At 42.6% G+C, this 20693-nt stretch overlaps 1 protein-coding gene across 6 annotated transcripts in view; it reads left to right on the top strand.

The window, feature by feature from the left end:
• MICAL2 (microtubule associated monooxygenase, calponin and LIM domain containing 2) overlaps positions 1–20693 on the top strand; it is a 120031-nt gene that overhangs the window by 45244 nt on the left and 54094 nt on the right. For 4 of the 6 annotated variants that reach the window (XR_005256993.1, XM_038137128.1, XM_038137127.1 and 1 more), the window contains exons 7-20: positions 719–819; positions 2409–2666; positions 3498–3613; positions 4655–4781; positions 4970–5060; positions 5154–5301; positions 7315–7514; positions 7958–8070; positions 11147–11218; positions 11802–11951; positions 13092–13196; positions 14418–14636; positions 14844–14945; positions 15548–15676. Coding sequence is in view for 5 of the 6 variants with exons in the window: in XM_038137128.1 (XP_037993056.1) it covers positions 719–819; positions 2409–2666; positions 3498–3613; positions 4655–4781; positions 4970–5060; positions 5154–5301; positions 7315–7514; positions 7958–8070; positions 11147–11218; positions 11802–11951; positions 13092–13196; positions 14418–14636; positions 14844–14945; positions 15548–15676 (1931 nt within the window). In the remaining variant the exon portion in view is untranslated. The remainder of the gene's footprint in view (positions 1–718; positions 820–2408; positions 2667–3497; positions 3614–4654; positions 4782–4969; positions 5061–5153; positions 5302–7314; positions 7515–7957; positions 8071–11146; positions 11219–11801; positions 11952–13091; positions 13197–14417; positions 14637–14843; positions 14946–15547; positions 15677–20693) is intronic. The other 2 variants (XM_038137129.1, XM_038137132.1) reach the window with 1 other exon arrangement.

Here is a 20693-nt window from a genome sequence, read left to right as displayed (position 1 = left end):
TTGTTTTAGTGTTTAAATTTTTCTCAACTGCAAAAATGTCTGCTATGTTGAACAAATTTGGAAGAGCATTTTCAGGGCCCAAATATTTTCCCTTAAGACATTATTTGTTTTGTTTCTATCCGTTCACATGCTGAACAGCTTAAACCCTTTGAAAAAGTCTCTGCCCTTCTGGGAGGAGTTTAATCTTGCTTTTTGATGTGTGGAGCTGATAAACTGAGAAGACCTAGAATCTGCCATAAATATTAAAAATATAAACTGTGAAACACATCTTAATGGAAAAGGGTTTCAGAAAAGTTGCATTCACTGTCAGTACAATCTACTCCATTCTTGATTTACAGCTGATTTTTTTCAAGAATTACTATTATAATTGAAACCAAACCCCCTGGTTAGACCCAGTGCCAGAGCCCTAGCAACCCAAAAAGCACTTTGCTCCCTTGGCACCCAGTTCTACCTCAGGAGCTGTTGATGCTGTAGTTACCTGGCTGTTCCCTGAAAGAATGCTGAGTAACTTTACACTGCACTGAGAAGAACCGCTACTGGCGAGACCACTCTCCTCTCTTGTTTTGTTTCACAGCATTGTGCCCACTAATCCTTCATCCCAGGGGGAGAGGGGATGCATCCCAAGAAGGAAGGGCACCTGCCAGGATCAATCCCGCTCTGGTAGTGAATGACATAGGCAGGGTGCTGCCTTTGGTGACAAATGTGTCTCTCTTTTCAGGGATTGACCTGGAGAATATTGTTTACTATAAAGACAGCACGCATTATTTTGTGATGACAGCAAAAAAGCAGAGTCTTCTGGACAAAGGAGTGATTATTAACGTATGTAAAAATGCTGGTTAAACCCTATTTTATTCACTTGGCACAGAGTAAGTGGGAACATCTGCATAAACGTTGCTGGATGTTAGAGAGGGTGTTTATAGACTTAATCACTTCATTCAAGCTCAGGCCACTTGGATCTTACTCTGACATTTTTAGGATTTGCTTTTCCCTTCAGTCAGCTCAAAGTTTCAATAGAGAACTGAAAACAATACTTCCTAAATTAATCAGTTTTGAAACTGGCTGAAATGGGATCTTGACTCACCTTGGAAATACGTGGTGGGATCCTCACAGCAGAAAATAAAAACCTCAGTTATTTAAGGGTGAACTTAGCACAGCTATGTTCAGTTTTATCAGGCAAATAAAGAAGTGTAAAAACTTACCCTAGGTTAAATTGCAAATTCTCTAAAGTGGGTGAAACGTGATAGAAGGAGGCTATAAATATGATGGCCTGACCTTTCAGGTTGTACTTGTGATTTTGAGGTATCTTTTCTTTTTCTTTTTTTTTTTTTTCTTCTTCTGTAAAATATGGGGTTTATTTTCTTTTGTTTCTAGGAAGTGTTATGTCACCACTTAAATTTCCCTTTCTGGAAACCCAAAAGAGTTCAATTTTTCTTGGAAAGTAAGGCAGTGCCAAAACAGCCAAGTGTAATTTCCTGAAGGAAGTACTTGTGGGGAACTGTCAAAAGGGCTTTTGGCTTTCTGATGGGACCACTCAGCTCAGGGCCATGATTCCCTGCCCTTTTGGAGGCCAGGGGCTCCCAGGGCAGAGCTGCTGTCCATGACCATCCAGGGTAGGAGAGAGGAAGGGAAACCCCTTGGGGGCAGTGGCTGGTGGGCCCTGAGGTTGTGGGGCTGGTGTTTGTAGGTGAGGGCAGTCCCAGGGGATCTGTGGGGAGTTTGGAGCAGAGGAGCAGCAGCTGTGGCTCATCAGGGCTGTTTTCCTGACCTACTCAGCTCTGAGTGGAAGAAAATCAACCAGCCCAGTGTGTCTGGTGCAAGTGGGCTAATAGCGGTTCTGTGGTATCATCTGTGATTAGGGATCTCAGCCACGATTAGGCTGGAAATAGAACCTGCCTCATTAATGATCACTGCCTTTAAGTAGGATGACCTGTAAAGGCAGGATCCTTTTCCACTCTGCCCAAGGAAAAACCCGGCCCAAAAATGAGCAGAAAAGCTGCTACAGTCCGGGTTTGAAGGTGGTGTTGTTACTGACATGTCGAGTCAAACCTTGAGGCTGAGCCCCCCATGTTACTGGTGTCAGATGGGGGCTGCACGTGTGCAGAAAAGCATTGCAGCGATGTGGATGACATCTGTGGATGTGAGAGGAGTAATGTTCTGAAACCATCACACAACCAAGGAACTGGGAGGAGCTATAATCTTCTATTGCAAACAAAGCTGCTCGTTCAGTGTGGGCAAGGAGAGTTTCTGTTTGGGGCAGTACCTGTGTTTGTGCATTGGCTTTTTGGAGATGATGGGTGTCCCTTGTTTCTTGTTGCTGTGAAATGTGTGGCTCCCAGTCCTGCTGTGAGACTGCAATGTTCCAATTCAGAGAGGATACTGGAGTCTCTCACATCCTTCTCTCCTTGCAGGACTCCATTGATACTGAGCTGCTGCTCTGTGGGGAAAATGTGAACCAGAGCAATTTGCTGTCCTACGCCAGAGAAGCTGCTGACTTTGCAACCAACTACCAGCTGCCTTCCTTGGACTTTGCAATTAATCATTATGGCCAACCAGATGTAGCAATGTTTGATTTTACCTCCATGTATGCATCTGAAAACGCTGCGCTGGTGAGAGAGAGGCACAGACATCAGCTCCTGGTGGCTCTTGTTGGAGATAGTTTGCTTGAGGTATATCTTGGAATGCCTTCCAAGTAGTATTTACAGGTTTTTTTACTTTATTTCCTTAATCCAGCCATTCAGTCTAGCCTCCAGTATAAAATGTCCTCTTTTACATGTCCTGAAACAGTGGTACCTTCTTTGGAATAGATTTTTTTCCCCCTTTTTTCTTTTCTCCTTTATTATGCCATAGTTTGTCATAGCTAATGCTTGGCTGGCAGCCTGTGGCTGAGATCCCATCTTGCTTTATGCAATTTGTGTTTCTGTCTGAAAACTGTGAGCTCCGTGTCCTCAGCTTGGGTGCATGGCATAATTTTACTGAATTCCATCATAGACAAAAACTTGATCCAAATTATTATTGCAGTCTCTTTGCCTTAGTATGTTCCCTTTTTTTTTTTTTTTCTGAAGCAAAAAGTTATGCTGCAACTTTTTTTTTTAATTCATGCTGACAGCCTGAGGCATTTGAAAAGAACAGTCCAAAGCAAATTTAGGAGGTGAAAAGGACATCTTTTTTTTTTTTTTCCTTCCTTTAATAATTCTTGAGTCTTCTTTTTTTTCTCAGCCTATACCTTTTGGAGCTAAGAAATTTGTTTTTATATATAGAAGTTTAAAAAAAAGGAAAAAGTGAAAAAAGTAATCTTCTTCCCCTGCCTAAGACTTAAAGGAGAAGCACATTTAAAACCTGCAAGCGTTGCCTGTGTTGCATTTTGACTCTTTCTGGGCTATTTTTCCGAGACAGTATGAAACCCTGGACTCCAAATTCACATTGAAAGTTACTTTAGTAATAAGAACTTAAGAAATGTAGTACGAACTTAAGAACTAAAGTGTGAATGCTTCTTGCAGCCGTTCTGGCCCATGGGTACTGGCTGTGCCAGAGGCTTCTTGGCTGCCTTTGACACGGCGTGGATGGTGCGGGGCTGGGCGCAGGGGAAGCCCCCGCTGGAGATCCTGGCTGAACGGTGAGTGCAGCATTCCCAGCGTTGTACAGAGCCACAGCAGGGCTAGAAGGCACTGGACTTCAGAGTGCTATCAGGAGAAATATTACCAGAGTTTAAATCGCTGATTTGTGTCACTTAAGTGTGATCCTTAAAGAAATAGACCAAAGAGACCTTGTATCAAAAAAACACAAACCTCCAGCCATCTCAACATAAAAATAAAAATTTATCATAAAAATTAAAAAAAAAATCCTGAAAGGAGTCTAAATAAATTCTTCAACATTAATAGCTTTCAGAGTTGATGTCTATGATTTTAACTCTGCATTTTGGCATAGTGGTGCTCTCTTTAGGCTGATAAATATGTGGAGGATTGTTATAATGCTGCATCAGAAACTTTTTTTGACTGGAGTGAGAAAATCTGTTGCTGAGTACAGCAGCAGTCTTGGTGTCACCATGGTCTGATGGCTGAAGTTGCTGACTTAGGTCCTGCTGGCAGCCACCCTGCTCTCCTACAGCTGCCCAGGCTGTTTTGGGGCAGGTACGTAATAGAAGAGTCATGGTTGTGGGAATGCAAGCAGGGGCTTTACTAACTACTGCACTTGGGGAATTTTTAAGATAGAAGCCTGTGGGATGATTCAAACACAGCCTAGTCCCAAATGGAAAATTGAACAGCATAGTAAAAAAGCTGTGGTGGTTATAGGAATTGCAGGATGACAGGATTTAGTGCTGGTATGTGGTAAAGAAGTTACTTCTTGAGTATATGTTAAAGCAAAACCAGATGACTAGATGATGTAACCTCCTTTTTTTTAACCTCCTTTTTCTTGCTCACTTCCTGCCTCAGGAGAATATGGGCATAAGCTCTAAGTGTGTGTCTTGTCCTTCTTCTGTCTGGCATCCTTCTGTTGAGTGGGCATAAGAAATGGGATGGATGCATTATGCATTTGGTCTGTAACACTTGTCCTGGCAGAACCAAAATAAGGTTTAGGCAGCTGCAAAAAACCCCCAATCTCTTATAAATAAATATTTATTTTAATACATGAATCTTGCATCTTTTTCCTCTTCAAGAGAGAGCATTTATCGACTCTTGCCTCAGACGACCCCTGAAAATATTAATAAGAACTTTGACCAGTACACCATTGACCCTGGAACAAGATACCCGAACTTGAACTCGAGCTGTGTTCGGCCTCACCAGGTCAGTACTTAAAAGGCTTGCTTGTGAAGTCAGTTCTTTTTTTATCAAGGGTAAATAGAGCTGCAAGGAGTGTGTAAACAAAATCTTCAGGAGACTCCTTAATTTGGAACCAGCTGCTGATAAAGTTAACCAGGAAACAAAACTGGTTTTTTGTCTGATGTTATGCTGGTAATTGGTTTTCCTTGTAGGTGAGACAATTATATGTTACCAATGAGCTGCAGCAGTGTCCTCTGGAAAGAGTGAGCTCCATTAGAAGATCAGTGAACCTCACAAGACAGGGTAAGTGGCATCTCCTGTTTGCTGTGGCTTAACATTTGTGGCCTTCTGAGCATGCAGAAGCTGACTGAAATGTTTGCTTTCCCATTTCTGCAGAGTCAGATATTCGGCCTAACAAGCTTCTGACGTGGTGCCAGAAGCAGACGGAGGGATACCGCAACGTTGATGTCACTGACCTGAGCACCTCCTGGAAAAGTGGCCTAGCTCTGTGTGCCATCATCCATCGCTTCAGGCCTGACCTCATGTAAGTGACAGCTGAGGAGCTCCTCGGGGGAGGCATTGCAAAGAGTAGTGTAAGACCAGAGCAACCCTGACACTCTGCAGTCCCCTTCTGTGGCTGCCTTCTGCAAGGAAGTGCCCACCATGGCCAGGTGTGGAGCGGGGCAGGGTGGGGTTGGGTTTGCTTTGTTTCTTCTGTATGTCCTTGCATGCTGTTTAGAATGAAATATATGCGCTTTCAAAGAGCTAGGAGGGTTTTGAACCCTAACATTTATCATGTTTGTAGGAGTCATGTGTCTATTTAAAACAAAATTCGCAGTTCTGGGGGAATGTGTAGAGCTGCGTTCCCGGATCCCTGGAGACAGGTTTTGGTGTCTGTTTGACACCACAGCCACGGAGCACAGTGCTCTGTTACAGAAGTGCTGGGTCAGCCTGAATGAGCCGTCCTCCATGTGTTGTACTGGTTGCTGTGACAGTCAAATAGGGAAATGTTGGCAAGTGGAGATGGAGGTTTTGCACAACCATGTCCAGGAGAGCACAGAGTCCTTTCACTTGGGCAAAGCAAGGGCTGGGCCTTGAAAATTAACTGCCCCAGGAGTTGAGTGTAAGCCAGCATTCCCCTGTTGACAGTTTCTGGGGTCCTAGTGCTGCAGGACCCAACTCCATGCATCTGAATATTTTGTAATGTGCCATAGTTAGATACAAGAAGGTCAGTGTGTAACAGCTGTCAGGAAATAGCAATTGCTGGTGCTGCTGGGTGGGGTGCAGTCAGTGGGGTGACTCTCTCCTCTCACCAGTCTCCAAAATGCAGTGGATGCATTCTCTTGTCTTCCTGCAGAGCCTTAGGAGTCACACATTAATTACTGCCAACCTCCCTTTATTGTGCATAAATGAAAGGAATGATTGAACTTTTTTATGAGGTGTGATAAATTGGAAAAAATAGGAGTAGTACCTTGGTGCTTGTTTGTACAGTTTTGCCAGAGGAAGAGCTGAGATTTTAAAAATAAGATTTTTTTTTTTTTTGCCTTGGGTTGGTTTAAAAGAATTAGAATTCTGGATGTTTTTGGGGGAGAGAGTACAGAAAGCAAAGTAATCTTTGCTGCCTGTGTTCTCTACACATGTTCTCTACACTCTGCAAAGTCGATAAATTTATCTTCCTGAGCTAACAGACCTCCTGCTGTTCAATTAATGTTGTGTTTGGATCTTGTTGGCTTCTTGTATTCAGTGGGCCTGCAGAAGGACTTGGCTAGGTGAAAGCTAGGCAGGCAGGAGAGGTGGCTGCCAGTGACAGCCCCCCTTCCAGAAATGGGCAGTGGGTGGGTGAGAGCAGAGGAGAAATTCTTTGGGGATTCAAAAACTCACATTCCACTGTGAGGAGAAAGAAACTGCCCTGCCTGGAGCTTTGTAATTTATTCACATGTTTATTTTAATCATGAATTTTGGAAGCCATTCAAAAGATCAGAGTCTTAGAATAGGTCCCATAGAAAATGGATTAGAGAGTGGATAACAGAGTTCCAGATGTGTGATGCACTTAGTTAGTGCACTGCTAAATTCAGTTATGACCTGGGCAGGAGGTCCCTGCTCAAACCGTGTGTGTAACACGTTAAAAAAGGAAAGGTAGTGCCTGTGCATGAGTGTGCACATCCATAATGGGCTATTTCCATAGAATGCTGTCCTAAATTTATTCCTCCTGGCTTTGATGATTTATAAAACTAGATTGAACCTTAGTAATCTATTGCTAATGGATGGAGTCTGTAGTAGTTCAGCTGCATTTGGAGAAGGCAAAGGTTTCTTAGCACTTTTGAGGAAGAGTTGCATCTCTCCAATAAATAAAGATTTTTTTTGTGGGACTACATCAAGATCCAGTTCAGCGCAAAAGCTTTTAAATGACATTTCTGGCAAAGTCAGTGTTTGCAATAAGGGGATTTGTGTGAGGCTCTTGCAGCTCTGAGCCAGTGAGGTGCCGCTGTGCCACGGGAGCACCGTGTGTTCCCGAGGGGAGCAGGAGGTGAGCGGCGCCGCTGTGCTGTCCCCGCAGCGACTTCGAGGCGCTGAACGAAGAGGACGCGGTGAGGAACAACCAGCTGGCCTTCGACGTGGCCGAGCGCGAGTTCGGCATCCCGCCGGTGACCACGGGCGAGGAGCTGGGCTCGGCCGGGGCGCCCGACAAGCTCAGCATGGTGCTCTACCTGTCCAAGTTCTACGAGCTGTTCCGCGGCACCCCTCTGCGCGCAGTCGGTGAGGCACGGGGCGAGGGGCAGCGCCAGGGGCAGCACTGCTCTTCAGCCGAGAGGCTTCTCCAGCAGAGCCCTTCTGGCCTGCGAGAGTTACCTCGGGCTTAACTCAGGAAACGGGGCAGAATTCGGTTGAAGAGCAAGGTTTTGTGGGTCCTTGGTGGTTTCAGGGAGTAGGAGCAGCTGGATAGCTGCTGCTTGACATCGTGAAGGGCATGTATCGAGCTGGGGTGTGATTCCCTGATAGGGATGACTGCACACAGCACATTCATGCTTGTGTTTCTCTCCTTTTTTAAAAAAGCACCCTACGTTGTATGTATTTACTTTTATTTGTCTGTGTTTCTTATATATAATTGCTACCAGCTCTCAACTGGAAAGCTTTGGCTTAGTCAGAATAATTTAAAAACAAATCTAAGTAAATATCCTAAGCAGTTGTTTTTTCAACAGATGCTGCTGAGAAGCAAAATGGAGAAAATAATGATCTTGGTTCACCAAAATCATCGAATTTCATCTTTAATAATTATATCAATCTAACTTTACCAAGAAAACGAGTACCAAAGGTGAGTTGTGAAGCAAGACTTGCCCTGTGAATATTCTTTTTCTGAAAAGATGAAAATAAACTTTCAGGCTCAGAAATAAGGGGTTTATATATACACTGTTACAATTTTCTGAGCTGTATTCTACCTGTAAGAAAGAGTCCTGCAGCTCTGTATTCCTGGAGTTAAATATACAGCCATTTTATTATATACCAGTTCAAATAATCAGTGCTGTGCTAGACTGTTTGTTGATTGGGAGGGAGTGCTGCTTTTTGGAAAAAGCAGTGATTTGCAAAGTTTGTGGATGCTGTCAGGGTTCTGAAAAGAAGCTTTTCATCTCCTACAGAGGAAACCTGCAATGGTGACAAACAGTGGGCAGGTTGATCAGCAGCTTTGGCATAACAATCTCTTAGTCATGCCCGTGTACTTTTGTCTCTTGGTTACTTATTAATGAAAACTTACTGACAGGCCCTGTTGTATCCCTGTATTATAAAAAAACCCATGCCCATACATGCTGTGATTAAGGACTGCAGAGCCTTGAAGCTTTGCAGAGGCCTGAGTTAACACATGTACACATCTACTGCACTTCTCAGTATTTTAATATACTGCTTTTTAGATTTGTTGCTTTCTTGTCTTGTAGAACTGTGATTTCTATTTTTTTCACTCCAGAAGTTTACTCCAGAATTTCCAGATACTTCCTACACTGACTTTTGTCTTGAATATTTTCCATCCTGCAAACACTTTTTCAAAACCTGTGGACAGTCATTTGTCCAGTAACTTAAAATATCCTTGTTGGGAAATAATTTTTTCCTGCCACCCACATATACAACCCACCAAAACTAAGTGACATGGTTCCCAGAAAGCCAGGCTGTGAGAAACCAAACAGGCAGAATAAACTTTGCTTTTTCTTGTGGGTGACTTCTTCAGAAGGAAAACCTTTATCATGACCACAGTGTTGTTTTTCAATGAGTTGTTTGCAGAAGTAAGCAGAGTTTTAGCAGTAGGGAGAGCTTTGCATTGCTGAGCCATAGAGCCTCTGATTAACCTCCTGTCATGAAATAAGCCTTCTGTCATAGCAGGAGCTGGGGTTCTTGGCAGTACATGAAAGCACGAGGTGATTTGCTTGAAGGGCCCCTCTGGTTTCACACCACGGGAGCTTGTTGGAAATGAGAAGTGGAAGTATTATTTCCCAAATCAGCTTGGGAAACAAGGCATTCTGTGCGAGGTTTTGCAGCTCTGTCATGGATGGGCTGTGAAACCAGGCACGGTGGGTTAGGGTTCTTGGATTAGGACAGACCTGGGAGTGCCATAACCAGCTGAAACTAGCTGGGAAACTAGCTCCTTGGAAAGCAATTGCTTGAGTTTGGTATTTGGCTGTGGCTTCAGTTTTAGGGTTCTTTCCCCTGCAGAAAGTGGTGCTGAGCATGATCAAGGTGTATATATATATATATATATATCAAATGTTCTGTCCAGGCTGTAGGAGAGCAGAGAGTGTTGCTAACTGAACTTCCACGGCACGCAGTTTGTCCTTGGATTGGGCTGGAGGGGGGATCCTTATCTGGGCGCAGCCTGTGAGAGACCAGGAAGCGGGGCCTGGAGCTGGGGTGGCTGTGGCTGTTCTGGCAGCCTGTGCTGAGCTGGATCATGTTTTCCATTCTCCTCGGAGTGTCAGCCCGGCTGGAGAGGAACTGAGATTTCCTGTGCTCCAGACTAATAAACGAATGGAGGTGTTTACACAATGCAGGGCGCAGCCCTTTTGGAGTCTTGCTCGGCAATTAAATTGCTTTGTCTTTCACTTCTTTGTCAGCGTGTTAATGAGAGTCCTTTCTGCCCGATTTCTGAAAGGCAGCATCTTGCTTTGCTCCATTCACTCAAGCAAAATCTGCTTTAATGTGGCCCAGGCTATTATGCAGAATACATTGTGCTGTTCTGTGTTCACCCTTTCTGGGTAGACTGATGATTGTAGGTAGTGCAAAGCTGGGTTTTATTGAGCTGCTGCTTGAAAGACAGCATAGTAAAGCAAAGTAATTGAAATATTGTCATCTGATTCCTTTGGCGTTTGCCCACAAGTTGTTTGGGATTACTCGTCTTCATTGCATAGTGATTTATTACAAACAGCCTATATGTAAAAAGGAAGCCTGCATTCTTTGATCTTTCTTTATTCCTTTTTAAGGAATTCCTTTTATTCCTTTTATTGTTTTTTTAAGTTGGCTGAGCAGGCACTAAGTTACAGCGTGGGCAAATGCCAACAAGTGGAATATAGTTTATTGTTCATAAATTATCGCTGTATCAAATCTTCACGACTGAATCTTATAAGAAGTGATAAAAATTTGCCAGCATTGACTACTTTTCAAGTTTGTGCAGACTGAGTATGAAGTATTATTGGTTTGTGTAATCTCTAGTTGAGTAAAATAGTGAAATATGTGCATGGCTTGAGCACAAAAGAAGCAATTTGATTGCTTAAGTATTGTAATGTTCAGCCATAGTCAGGGAGGTGAACCTTATGAGGGAGACAGACCTTAAAGGCAGCCAGTAATTGCTCAAAAAAGCAGTGACTGAGCTATGAATTCGTGACCTGCATGCAGACAGATGGTTCAAGAGAGATTCGGGGGTTACAGTGAAAGAAAGAGTGAGGGGTTTCTGGATTGTGTTACTTCTCTGGAAAACAGTGCAGTCTAGCTGAAAGTTCACAGAATAACTCATGCTGTAAAACCTTTTTCTTCAAGGATGTGTTAATACTTTATGAATTCTAAACTCCTCAGTACTGAGAGAGGGAAAGATTAACACCAAGTTGTAGGGCCTGGTCAGCACAGTGTACAAGCATGTGTTCTCATGCCCTGGAGTCCAGTGGGAGCTCCCGGTCATGGCTGTGTGACAGCTTTTACTGCCCTGACAGCTGCACGAGGAGCAATCCTGCTGAGCTGGGGGGTCTGACGGGCAGCGAGACCCCCTGATGCTGGCACTGCTCACCTGAGCGTGCCTGGCCGAGCACAGCCCAGACCTCACCTGCTGGGGATGGAACTTCTGGGAGGAGCTGCTGGGAATCGCTTGGGAATTGCTGCAGTAACCCATGGAACTTGTTTTGGCTTTGCCCTTGCAGGCTGAAGGGAAAACAGAAGAAAATGAGACTAACAAAAGGCGTCGGAAAGGACTCTTTGGTGTCTTTGAGCAGGTTGGTGTTCAGTGGTGCTCACCGGTGTCCAGCTCCTTGATGGGCACCGGAGCTGAGGAAGCAGTGGGAGTTGGGGGGCCAAGGTTTGGCCTTTGGAGTGTGGCATGGAAAAAACCTTTCCCTTGAAATCTTGAATTTACTGTGGTGTGCACTAAAGAATAACTAAATTAATTTTAATCATTTGGTAGGGAGTAGAGCGTTAACTAAATTGCACTAGTTTTTGTTCTGACACAGGAACATTTAAGGTATTGGTTTTTTTTTTTCCTTTTCCTAATTGTCTATTTAGACAATTTTTTTATTTGAAGAGTTTGCATTGCAGCTTGGCTTCTCGCCCTTCTCTGATTAGTCACCTTTGTGACTCTGCTTTATGAATAGCAGCACTGATTAATGTTCCCTTTTACTGTACTCTGGGACCCAAGAAAATATTTTTTGGTGACTTTGCATGCTAAACATGTCATTTTAGTACACTGCAGACCATATTTCCTTTCACCCTTTGCTGAGAAGGATGTTACCTCTCTCCTCCTCTCCCTTCATGAGTGTTGTAGGAAACATAACAAAAACACAGTTTGTTGTTTCCTTGCAGACTTCAGGCTTTCCAAGCCAGGGGACAAACAACGGGAAAGAACAGAGTGATGGCAGAGAAGGAATGAACCAGAACAAAGTCAAATCAATGGCAACTCAGCTGCTGGCAAAGTTTGAAGAGAATGCTTCAAATACAACTCTGCGGAGACAGGTAGGTCATAGGTGAACATGGAAGCCATGTCTGAAATTGAGCTGTAATCCCTCCTTGGGATTGATTGAGCTATGAATCTTGATGCAGATTTCCCAGGGAAGACAGGAGTCTGTTAGCTGTTTGAAGTGGGTTGCCTTTTTTTAATACTTCATGCAAATTAAAAGTATTTCTCTCAGTACTTGGTAAACAAATACAACTCATATAGATTGACTAATGCATCTAACAATAACATATTGCTGTGTTACAGTGTCTAGAAATTCCATGGAAGCGAGCCTGTAGAATTTGTGGTTTTGGAAGTCTAAGCTGGCTGCATACAGTATTGCAGAAGGCCTGTTGTTGCCTGTATTTTTCAAATAAAGGACACTGCATATCCTGTGAAGTCTGTCTTTATGGAAAATCTAGGAAGTGTCCAATCTCTTGCAAGATATGTCTGGCTGCTATTTCCATTCCAAAACTAGGCAGAGTGGGATACATTTGTGCATCGTACAGCATTTTTTTGGTTTGTTGTTAGTGTGACTAGAGGTATTTTAAAAACAATCCCCTGCTGCCAAGGTAGGGGGTAGCAGCTCAAAATCACACTTCAACCAGAAATAGTTGGAGTTAGCAGAGTTTAGATCTGTCATCTGGAAGACCTGAAGGAAGGATGAGCAAGGTGTGGAAGTTTTGACAAAGATGGTGGCTTTCTTAATTCTTCATCCTTGTATCCGTTTGTTTATTTAAATATTTAGGTCCTCCAGTAGTGTAGGCTTTATGGATGTCCAGTGACTTTGTCTCTCCTTGAACCAAAGTTGTTTGCACACTGCCTGGCTACTTGTCAATGCCCTGAGCTTTCGGTGTGTGGTAAATGGCCAGAGATCTCCTTGGCCATGCTGAAGGAAGTTATTATGATCATAAACTCTGTTAAAAAGTACTGAATGTGTTCAACTTAACTTGAAAGTATATCTTTGATGGTAGAAGTTGCTAATAAAATGAGTAGGTGGCAAAAATATGCAAAATGTGTCGTTAAGCTTCAGAGTAATGCGTTGTTAAAAGAAGCTTTTATTTCTTTCTGCCTCAAAAATTCTTTGAATCCTATTTACTGTCTTCCTTTTCTTTTTTCTCCTTTACTCTGTCTTTGCAATTTTAAAAATGCTGTACAAGGAGCTAACAGATAGACCAGCCCTGCTCTCCTCTGACCCTCCTGTTAATCCTCGCTTTGCTAAACCTATGGATCCAAGCCTTCTTCCACCTCAACCAAAAAGGCAGGTAGGAAACCCCTGTGGGTAACACCTGGGAAGCACAGCATTTCTCTCACTGCTGGGAACTCGCTGTTACTGCAGAGCTGCATAAGATACAAAGCAGTATTTGGATGGAAACTGCAGAGTTCACAGACACACTTAGCTGGGAATTGTGAAAACGCCATTAGAAAGTAAAGGCTATTTTACATCTGCTTCGCCAGATGAGAAAACTCTGAAAGTGTGGAGATACCCTGAAAACATAAGTGTTGATTTCTGTGTTACCATATCTAGACTCCCAATTGTATGAATATAATTACACAGCTACAATTAACGTGTGAGAAAATTACAGCAGTACCTGAAAATTTGTGCATATACTCGATGTTTGGGGTTATTGTAATGATAAGGCTAAGAGAGAAACCTGGCAAAAGTATCTAAGATAAAAGCTTGAGCATTGAAAAGCTGATATTGGTGCCCAGGTATTTTATTTCTATAAGTAACACTTGTGATAAGAATTTCTGCTGAAAGCTCTTTTGCAGCATCACAAATACGGGGAAAAATTTTTGACAGTGTAGTCTAAATTTTTCTCTTAGTACTTTCCCTGAAAGCAATCTCATCTCAAACAGTATTGATATCCACTTTTCATCAGAGTTTTAAATGGAAATAAACATCCTATAGTGGCACTTCAAGAGCAGTCTGCAGTGAAATGAGATCTGTATTGCATGTGGAAATCTGCAGGTCAGAAGCTATTTTATATGAAAACTCAAATTCAGAGATGTGTTCTGAACTCCTCAGAAAATGCCTTAAATCTGAAATACATTTTGTGCTGATTTGGGTCAGACTAGATCTAGAACTATGGCAGGAATTACTGTTGAAATCCTCATAAATATAATTTGATTACAAGCTTAGTTTCAGGCAGACATGCTGCTAAAAAACCCCAACCCAAAACCTCTGCTGTAAACCCCAGAAGAAGATGTTCTTCTGCACTGCTGCTGTCTGAGGTCATTCACAAGAACTCAGAAGCGTAGAGAAGGAGGTCAAGGCCTGCACAAGTTGCGTAGGATTGATTTATTTCAGTGCGTGTGCACAAGCACCAGAAGTGCAGTAGACAGTGTGCAAAGGGTGATGTGAGAATATTTTATTTCTAGTTATGTGCATGACTGTGCCGTTCTTTCAGAAGCATCCTTAAAAGCTGCATATACTGCATGGTCGTGCAGAACGCAGAGTTTTGTTCACTTCCAGTGTTTCCCAGTTTCAGGTGGTAGCTAGGAGTGAACACGAGGTCAGGGAACCCAAAAAGTCTTTAAATGGTTCTGATCATATGGCCAGGAGAGCAAAGAGTGTGCTCAGAACAGATCCCCAGCCCAGTCTGTCAGACACCTCTGAGAATCTCGCGTCTGCCTGTTCTGCTGCATTTGTACTTTCTGGAGTGCTTGAGCGTCTTCAGCACCTGGAGGAAAAAATGAAACAGGTGACAAGCAACTTCTTTTCCTTTCTGTCTCTTGCCTGTGATAATCTGTGTACTGTGGTTTTGCTGGCTTGTTCTCTGTTGACTGTAGGTCGTATTAAGACAATAAGAAGTCTTTCTGCAAACTTCTGTGTATTGTTGATGGATGTGGTTTTAACTGAAATCTTTCTCTTTCTTTTCTTGGCTGTCCTTCCCTGGCTGTCACTGCAGAAAAGAGCTCAGACTATAGCAAATAGGGAATTCCATAAAAAGAACATTAAAGAGAAAGCAGCACATCTCGCCTCAATGTTTGGATACATGGAGTTTCCAAAGGTGAATTTTAAGTTTTGCCCCTGAAGAACTGCTGAGTTGGAAGATGTATAAGAATTCATGAAGGGAAAGAAATTGCAGTGGTTTTGGTTTTTACTTCCTTTCATTCTGTGTGGATCTAAAAAGTGTGGATTCCACTGAAACTAGTAAAAAGTGTTGTTTAAATATTATTGCATAGTTTAATTGAGGTGAAACAATCTGAATCATAAAGCTAATCAGAGTGCTTTAGCAGGAGAGAAATGTGTTCAAATAAACTGTGTCTTGTGCTTAGGCACACACTGCTGGCTCACAATTTCTAATCAGTGCGCAGCAGTGGCACTTGGTGCACTCTGGTTTTTGCTGGATTTCAGTATGCTTTCTCCCAGTACTATCTTACCTTACTGCCCACTCTGAATATTTCTATTAAAGAAACAGTACAATATTATCATTTACCCTGGAGATGCTGTTCACCCTGATGATTTCCATGGGCCCTTACTGTGCAGAGGTAGTGAGAAGAGTAGAACTGTCATTGTTATGTTTCTGGTTTTTTTGATGCATGACTGTGAACTTACCCTGTGTTGATGTCACTGTCTCTTGGATAACTCTCCTGTTTCTGCTCTACACAGAATAAGCTACCTACTAAAGGCTTACCCCATTCTCAGCCCCCAACTCCCTCTTGCCCTCCACCTCATCATTCAGCTGTTGCTGCTTCATCATCTGTTGGTTCAGCTTCCTCTGCTGTTTCTTCTCAACAGGTACTCTATTAAGAGATTTTTCATGTAAAACCCAAACTTGTACTCAAGCTGCTTGAGAAATGGCTTGGATGGAAGGTGCTGCCAGCAGACCTGTTGTATGGGTTGTAATTCACATTTAAATCAAACTTTCCTTTTTAGCTGTTGTTAGTTCTGCATGTTTGTAAGAGAAATGTTGTCACCAGATATGGCTCAGGTAAAGGCTAAAGAGCAAAGCAAATGGTTAACATTTTTTTACTTCAATTCTGAAAATTTTGCATTGCTGCTTATTTTAAATGGTCTGCTGTAGGATGATACCACAGGCATGCTGAAGAAAGCTTCACATTATAAAGCAAGCTGGGTGCTGTGGGGTTGGTTCATTTTCTTGGGTGGAATTTATGTTTCTTTTCATAAGAATATCCATCTGCTCTGCAGGGGAAAACCTGCACAGTGATGGTCATTTTAACCATGTCCTAGAATGGACATGTCTTAGAATTGTATGAGCATTTGCCAATACAGACATTCCATTATTGTTTGTTTAATTATTTGTTCTTTAAACTTGCTTCTGCATGTGAATAGCTAGAATACAGTTCTTTGTAGCAGCAGACCTTATGGAGAGGAAACATCCATGCTTGGAAAGAAGGAGATGACACTTGGGTCAGAGATACTCAGTTCCTACTTCTGAGGCTGATGCTAATGGGCTGTGTTGCAATGACTGCCTGGCTCCCAGTCCCCAGGGAAATCCAGGGGACATGGCCCTTCAAGGACACTGCAAGCTCAGCAGGTGCCTCGCTGCAGTAATCCCCTAATTCCCTTCATTCAGCTTCAAAGTAATTCCCTTGCCTGGATTTACCTCTTACTTTATATGACCTAAGAGGTACAGCATGTGATGGGTTTTAAGCTAAGTCATGGTTTCCAAAAGACTGGGGACTGATGTTCCTTTGATTTGGAGAATTATTGTGACTCTGCAAAGATAATAAAAAACCCCCAAAACCCAAACCCAAGCTATCTGAAAAACCCTTTAGGATATGAGAACTAGGCTTTTAATCGTGTGGAAACTCTGTGAGAAATTACTTCATTGGGATTTTAACATCACTTCTTGGAGAATGGAGAACCTTTGGAGCAGTCTTTTTTTCTGGATATTTTAAAAACTGGATTTTGTTTAGTGCACTGACAGCCTTGATTAGTTTGCCTTTGTATTTAAATGGCATGGCAGTAGTTTGTTGTTACTTGGTTTCACTCAGGCTGGGTTTACTTCAGCTGAAAAGTGCTCTCTCTAGAGATACTGGCAGAATGCAGCTCAGCTGGAGCGAGAAAATCTAGTTCTGTCACCAGCACAGTAAATATATGTTCATCTCACTGGGTAAATATTTGGCTGGTTAAGTAGGACTACATTTACACTTTGGCAGATCTACATGCATGAGCATTTTGATGCCTGCATGCACAGCTCCATGTGTTGTACAGGCTGCCAGCCGCCTGTACACTGTGCATTTCATAGGTGTAAATGTGGTGCATTTTGTGTGGCATTCTGGAGAATTTTTAAACAGCAGGTCTGTTTAATGACCGCGTGATCTTTGTTCCCCCTGTCAGGGGCACAGGTGGTAATAGAATGTGCCCTTTCATGATCAAATTGTTGCCCCTGTGTTTTATCCTTACAGATTGCACACTTTTCAGAATGTGAAAATTTTATCCTGCTCTATAAAACACTGTCTAAATGTGCAGTGCTATAAAAATAAAAATTCAGCAGTATTTCAGATGCAGTGTTCAAGTGCTGTTCAACAATATGTTTGGACCTCTCTGCTGTGAATATGCCAGGAACTGCCTATGTCTCTGTCATCTGAAGGGGGATTATGGGTCTCAAAATTTGAATTTCTGCTCTCTGTTCTGAGAATTATCATTAGCTGAGTGTAGACTTCAGCATCAGAAAGAGTTTTGGGATTGATAAACCAACAAGAAGAGCTGCTGTGTGTTGCTGTCAGTGTTTCTCTTTTTTCCCCAGCAGACAAATAGAAGTGTTTTGAGTTCTGTAAGGCTTCATGATATATGACCTATAAATATCAGCACCCTCCCATGGTTTTAAATAGCTAGAGCTGTCGTTTTAATTTCAGGTGAGTTCTGAGGTTGTTACCAGACATGACAGGTCATTGCACCTGTTGAGTTGTGCTTGGATAAGTATTAGTTATGGGGACACAGTTATTGAAAAGGGTGGCTGTGAAATCATACAATGTCTAATTACAGAAACTTGTTATTAAGTCTAAGTCTTGCAAGGAGCACTTGAAAAGAAGGCTGTGGGACCGTATTGTGTCTTTCAAGACATGCAGTCATTACAACTTAGCAAGAATTACCTTCCGTGTGCAATATGTCAATAATAATCAAAAGTACCTTCTAGCTTCAATCAGCTGTCACAATTCACATGGCTAGAATAACGAGTTAGCATATAATATAGTACAGGCTAGGTTTGGTTATTCCTGTTTTCTGCTCAAGGTTGGATTGACCTTCAGAAAGCTCTGTTCATCTGAGCTTTGCATGAGTGAATCCACACCGTGTGTCGTAAGAACTGGGAAGTTTTTGCAATCAATTTACTCCCTGCAGAGCTTGGACCAACAGCTTCCCTTCAGTGACGTGACTCTAATTGCCAGCAGTGAGCAGGGCTGGGGTGTTTCCTACACACAGTAACTTATTACTCAAATGTTGTTTATCTCAGAGGGAAAATACACGTAGCAGCTTGTACGAAAAGTAAATAAATTACCCTCAAAGCAAAATAAGACCAGGAAAATCATTAGGATATGAAAGAACAAAGGGAAAGCATTGTGTGCTTTTGGAGGCAGAGAGCATATTTCCTTTGTTTTATGAGAATGCTACTGAGGCTTACTTGGCTGGCTGTGCAGTTCTGAATAATAACACAGGGAAATACAGAAGGCAGCTTTCTCTTCCCATGGTAATAACCACCCTGGGCAACCTGCTGAAAAGCAGCGTGCCACTGACAGCTCAACAGTCTGAGGAAATCACAAACTCTTGGGATTTTTAAGCGTTTTCTGGTCGTTCCCTGAAATTCACCTTGTAAGGTAACTCTTCAGGTTTCCTGTTCAGCAATGGCTTTAAAGCTGCTGCCGTAAAGCTGCCTGAACTGTGAGCAGCAGCCTGTTCCATGCAGACAGTGGCCCCAGCATTACAAAGTTGTGTGTGGCTTCAGTAGAGCAGTAGCCTCAGGGGCTCTAAGGACATTCTCTGCGTGTCTCTGAGGGTGGCAGGTGCTCTTGGGGCTGCCCTGGTGGATCCTCATGTTTCTCGTGGGTGACTGAGAGGCCCTGGAGCAGAACAGAGTAGTTCTCCTGGAAGGGACATACAACAAACATCTCTTGCCTAACCAAGTCAGGGCTGACCAAAAGTTGAAGCATGGTTTTAAGGGCATTGTTGCTAAATTAAATTGAAATCTCACTTGCTTTTACTTGGAATGTGAGTTTGCATTTGTTACAGGAACATTTCCTTTTAGTAGCATTTTTAAAGTGTGCATAAACATGCAATTTTTTGTTTTGACTGCTTTAATGTTGACATAGATTGTACCAATGGATGGAGAACAGAAATCAGCCAATCTGATGAATTTCAAGGTGTAGTTCAAGCTTAAGGATACTTTACCTGAAATTCAACTACTTGCACTTTAAGCACAGCCTTGTTATTTAACTGATTGCTCCAGTATTTATCTAGTTCAACGAAAACTTTCTGCTTCAACTGACTTTGAACACTTTCTTTTACCTTGGATCTTGTGGACAAGAACTTGTACATTTACGTGTACATTACTTGTACATGTACAACATGGCCTGGAAATTGCTCAGCATATTCAGAGGTGCAGAATTTGAGGAGGAATTTTTTTTTTGTTCCATGTTCTTAAACAAATCAAAGGAGTGCAGTTTTCCTGTAGTAGCAAGTAGCACTTCTTGTAGTGGTTTATAAATTGGTGTGCCACTTGGGACAGTCTTGTGGTATGTAATTAGCAGTTTACTTTGCAGTTGTTACCCACAAGTTGTCCAGATACTGAATAATATTTTAAAGTATTTTTATACTAAATAAAACCAAACAGGACAGAAAATTGTCCCTTAAATGGCCTTTGTAGTCTTAACATGTATATTTTGTACCTGCCTGGATATCAAGTTAATTAAAGTTAATTATGAGATGACGCTCAAAAGATAAGGGGAGCTGTAAAGGGTTGGACATACTCCCTTGAATTTTTTTATCTGTAATAATTTTTGGAAACACACCCACAGTGCATTATAAGTGTTTTTTAAACTTGACAGCAAATGCTTTAAAATTGTTTTAAAGTATTCCAAATACCGTTGCATTTGTATTTTTCTCCTTTCTTCATGGTAACTTTCTGGTATTTTAAAACCTTCAGTTAGCAGGACTTGGTGTGGTGGCAATAGATAAATTATTTCACTGAGAAGAGGGTGACTTCCTTAAGATTTGGGCTCTGTGAGAGGCAAATGGAGTGTTAGATACAATGTCATGTATGTGTCCTCATGGAAAAAGCCAGTGCCCTGAGTTCAGAAGCAGAGTGCCAGAGCAGGATGGCCCTTGCTGCGTTTGCTACCAGAGAGGCTGTGGGATCTTACATTGACTCTAGAGCTGAAATCCCAGTCAATACAGGAAATTTGATTTAGAGTAGAAAATATTTCTGTACATCTGTGAAGCCTTTACTGTCTGTTTTCCAGGAGCAGAGTTCCTGCCTACATGCTGCCACTTGCACACTGATGCACAGACCCTTTTCCCCCGTTCCAGTCCCCAGGCAGGTGTTGGGCAGGGAAGCACGGACCGTGCAGTCATCGGTCTGGCTGCTGTGCATTTGGAGCCACAGCCTGAGCCACTGCTGGCTCCTTGCAGGCCTGGTTGATACATTTGGTTAAAAAACAGCCTAGCTTTCCTGGCTGCAGCGGTGTGATGAAGCAGATTAAAGGAGAAGTTTCCCTCTCACGAGCGTGGTTTCTCCAGTTCTCCCTGGCATTGCGATGAGTCACTGGGGAGAGGGCAAATGGTTGCCCTGTGAGCA

Source organism: Motacilla alba, chromosome 5 (genome assembly GCF_015832195.1).
Source record: "Motacilla alba alba isolate MOTALB_02 chromosome 5, Motacilla_alba_V1.0_pri, whole genome shotgun sequence".
NCBI lineage: Eukaryota > Metazoa > Chordata > Aves > Passeriformes > Motacillidae > Motacilla > Motacilla alba.
The sequence above is the reverse complement of the archived record's forward strand: the minus strand, read 5'-3'. Positions and strand labels throughout refer to the sequence as shown.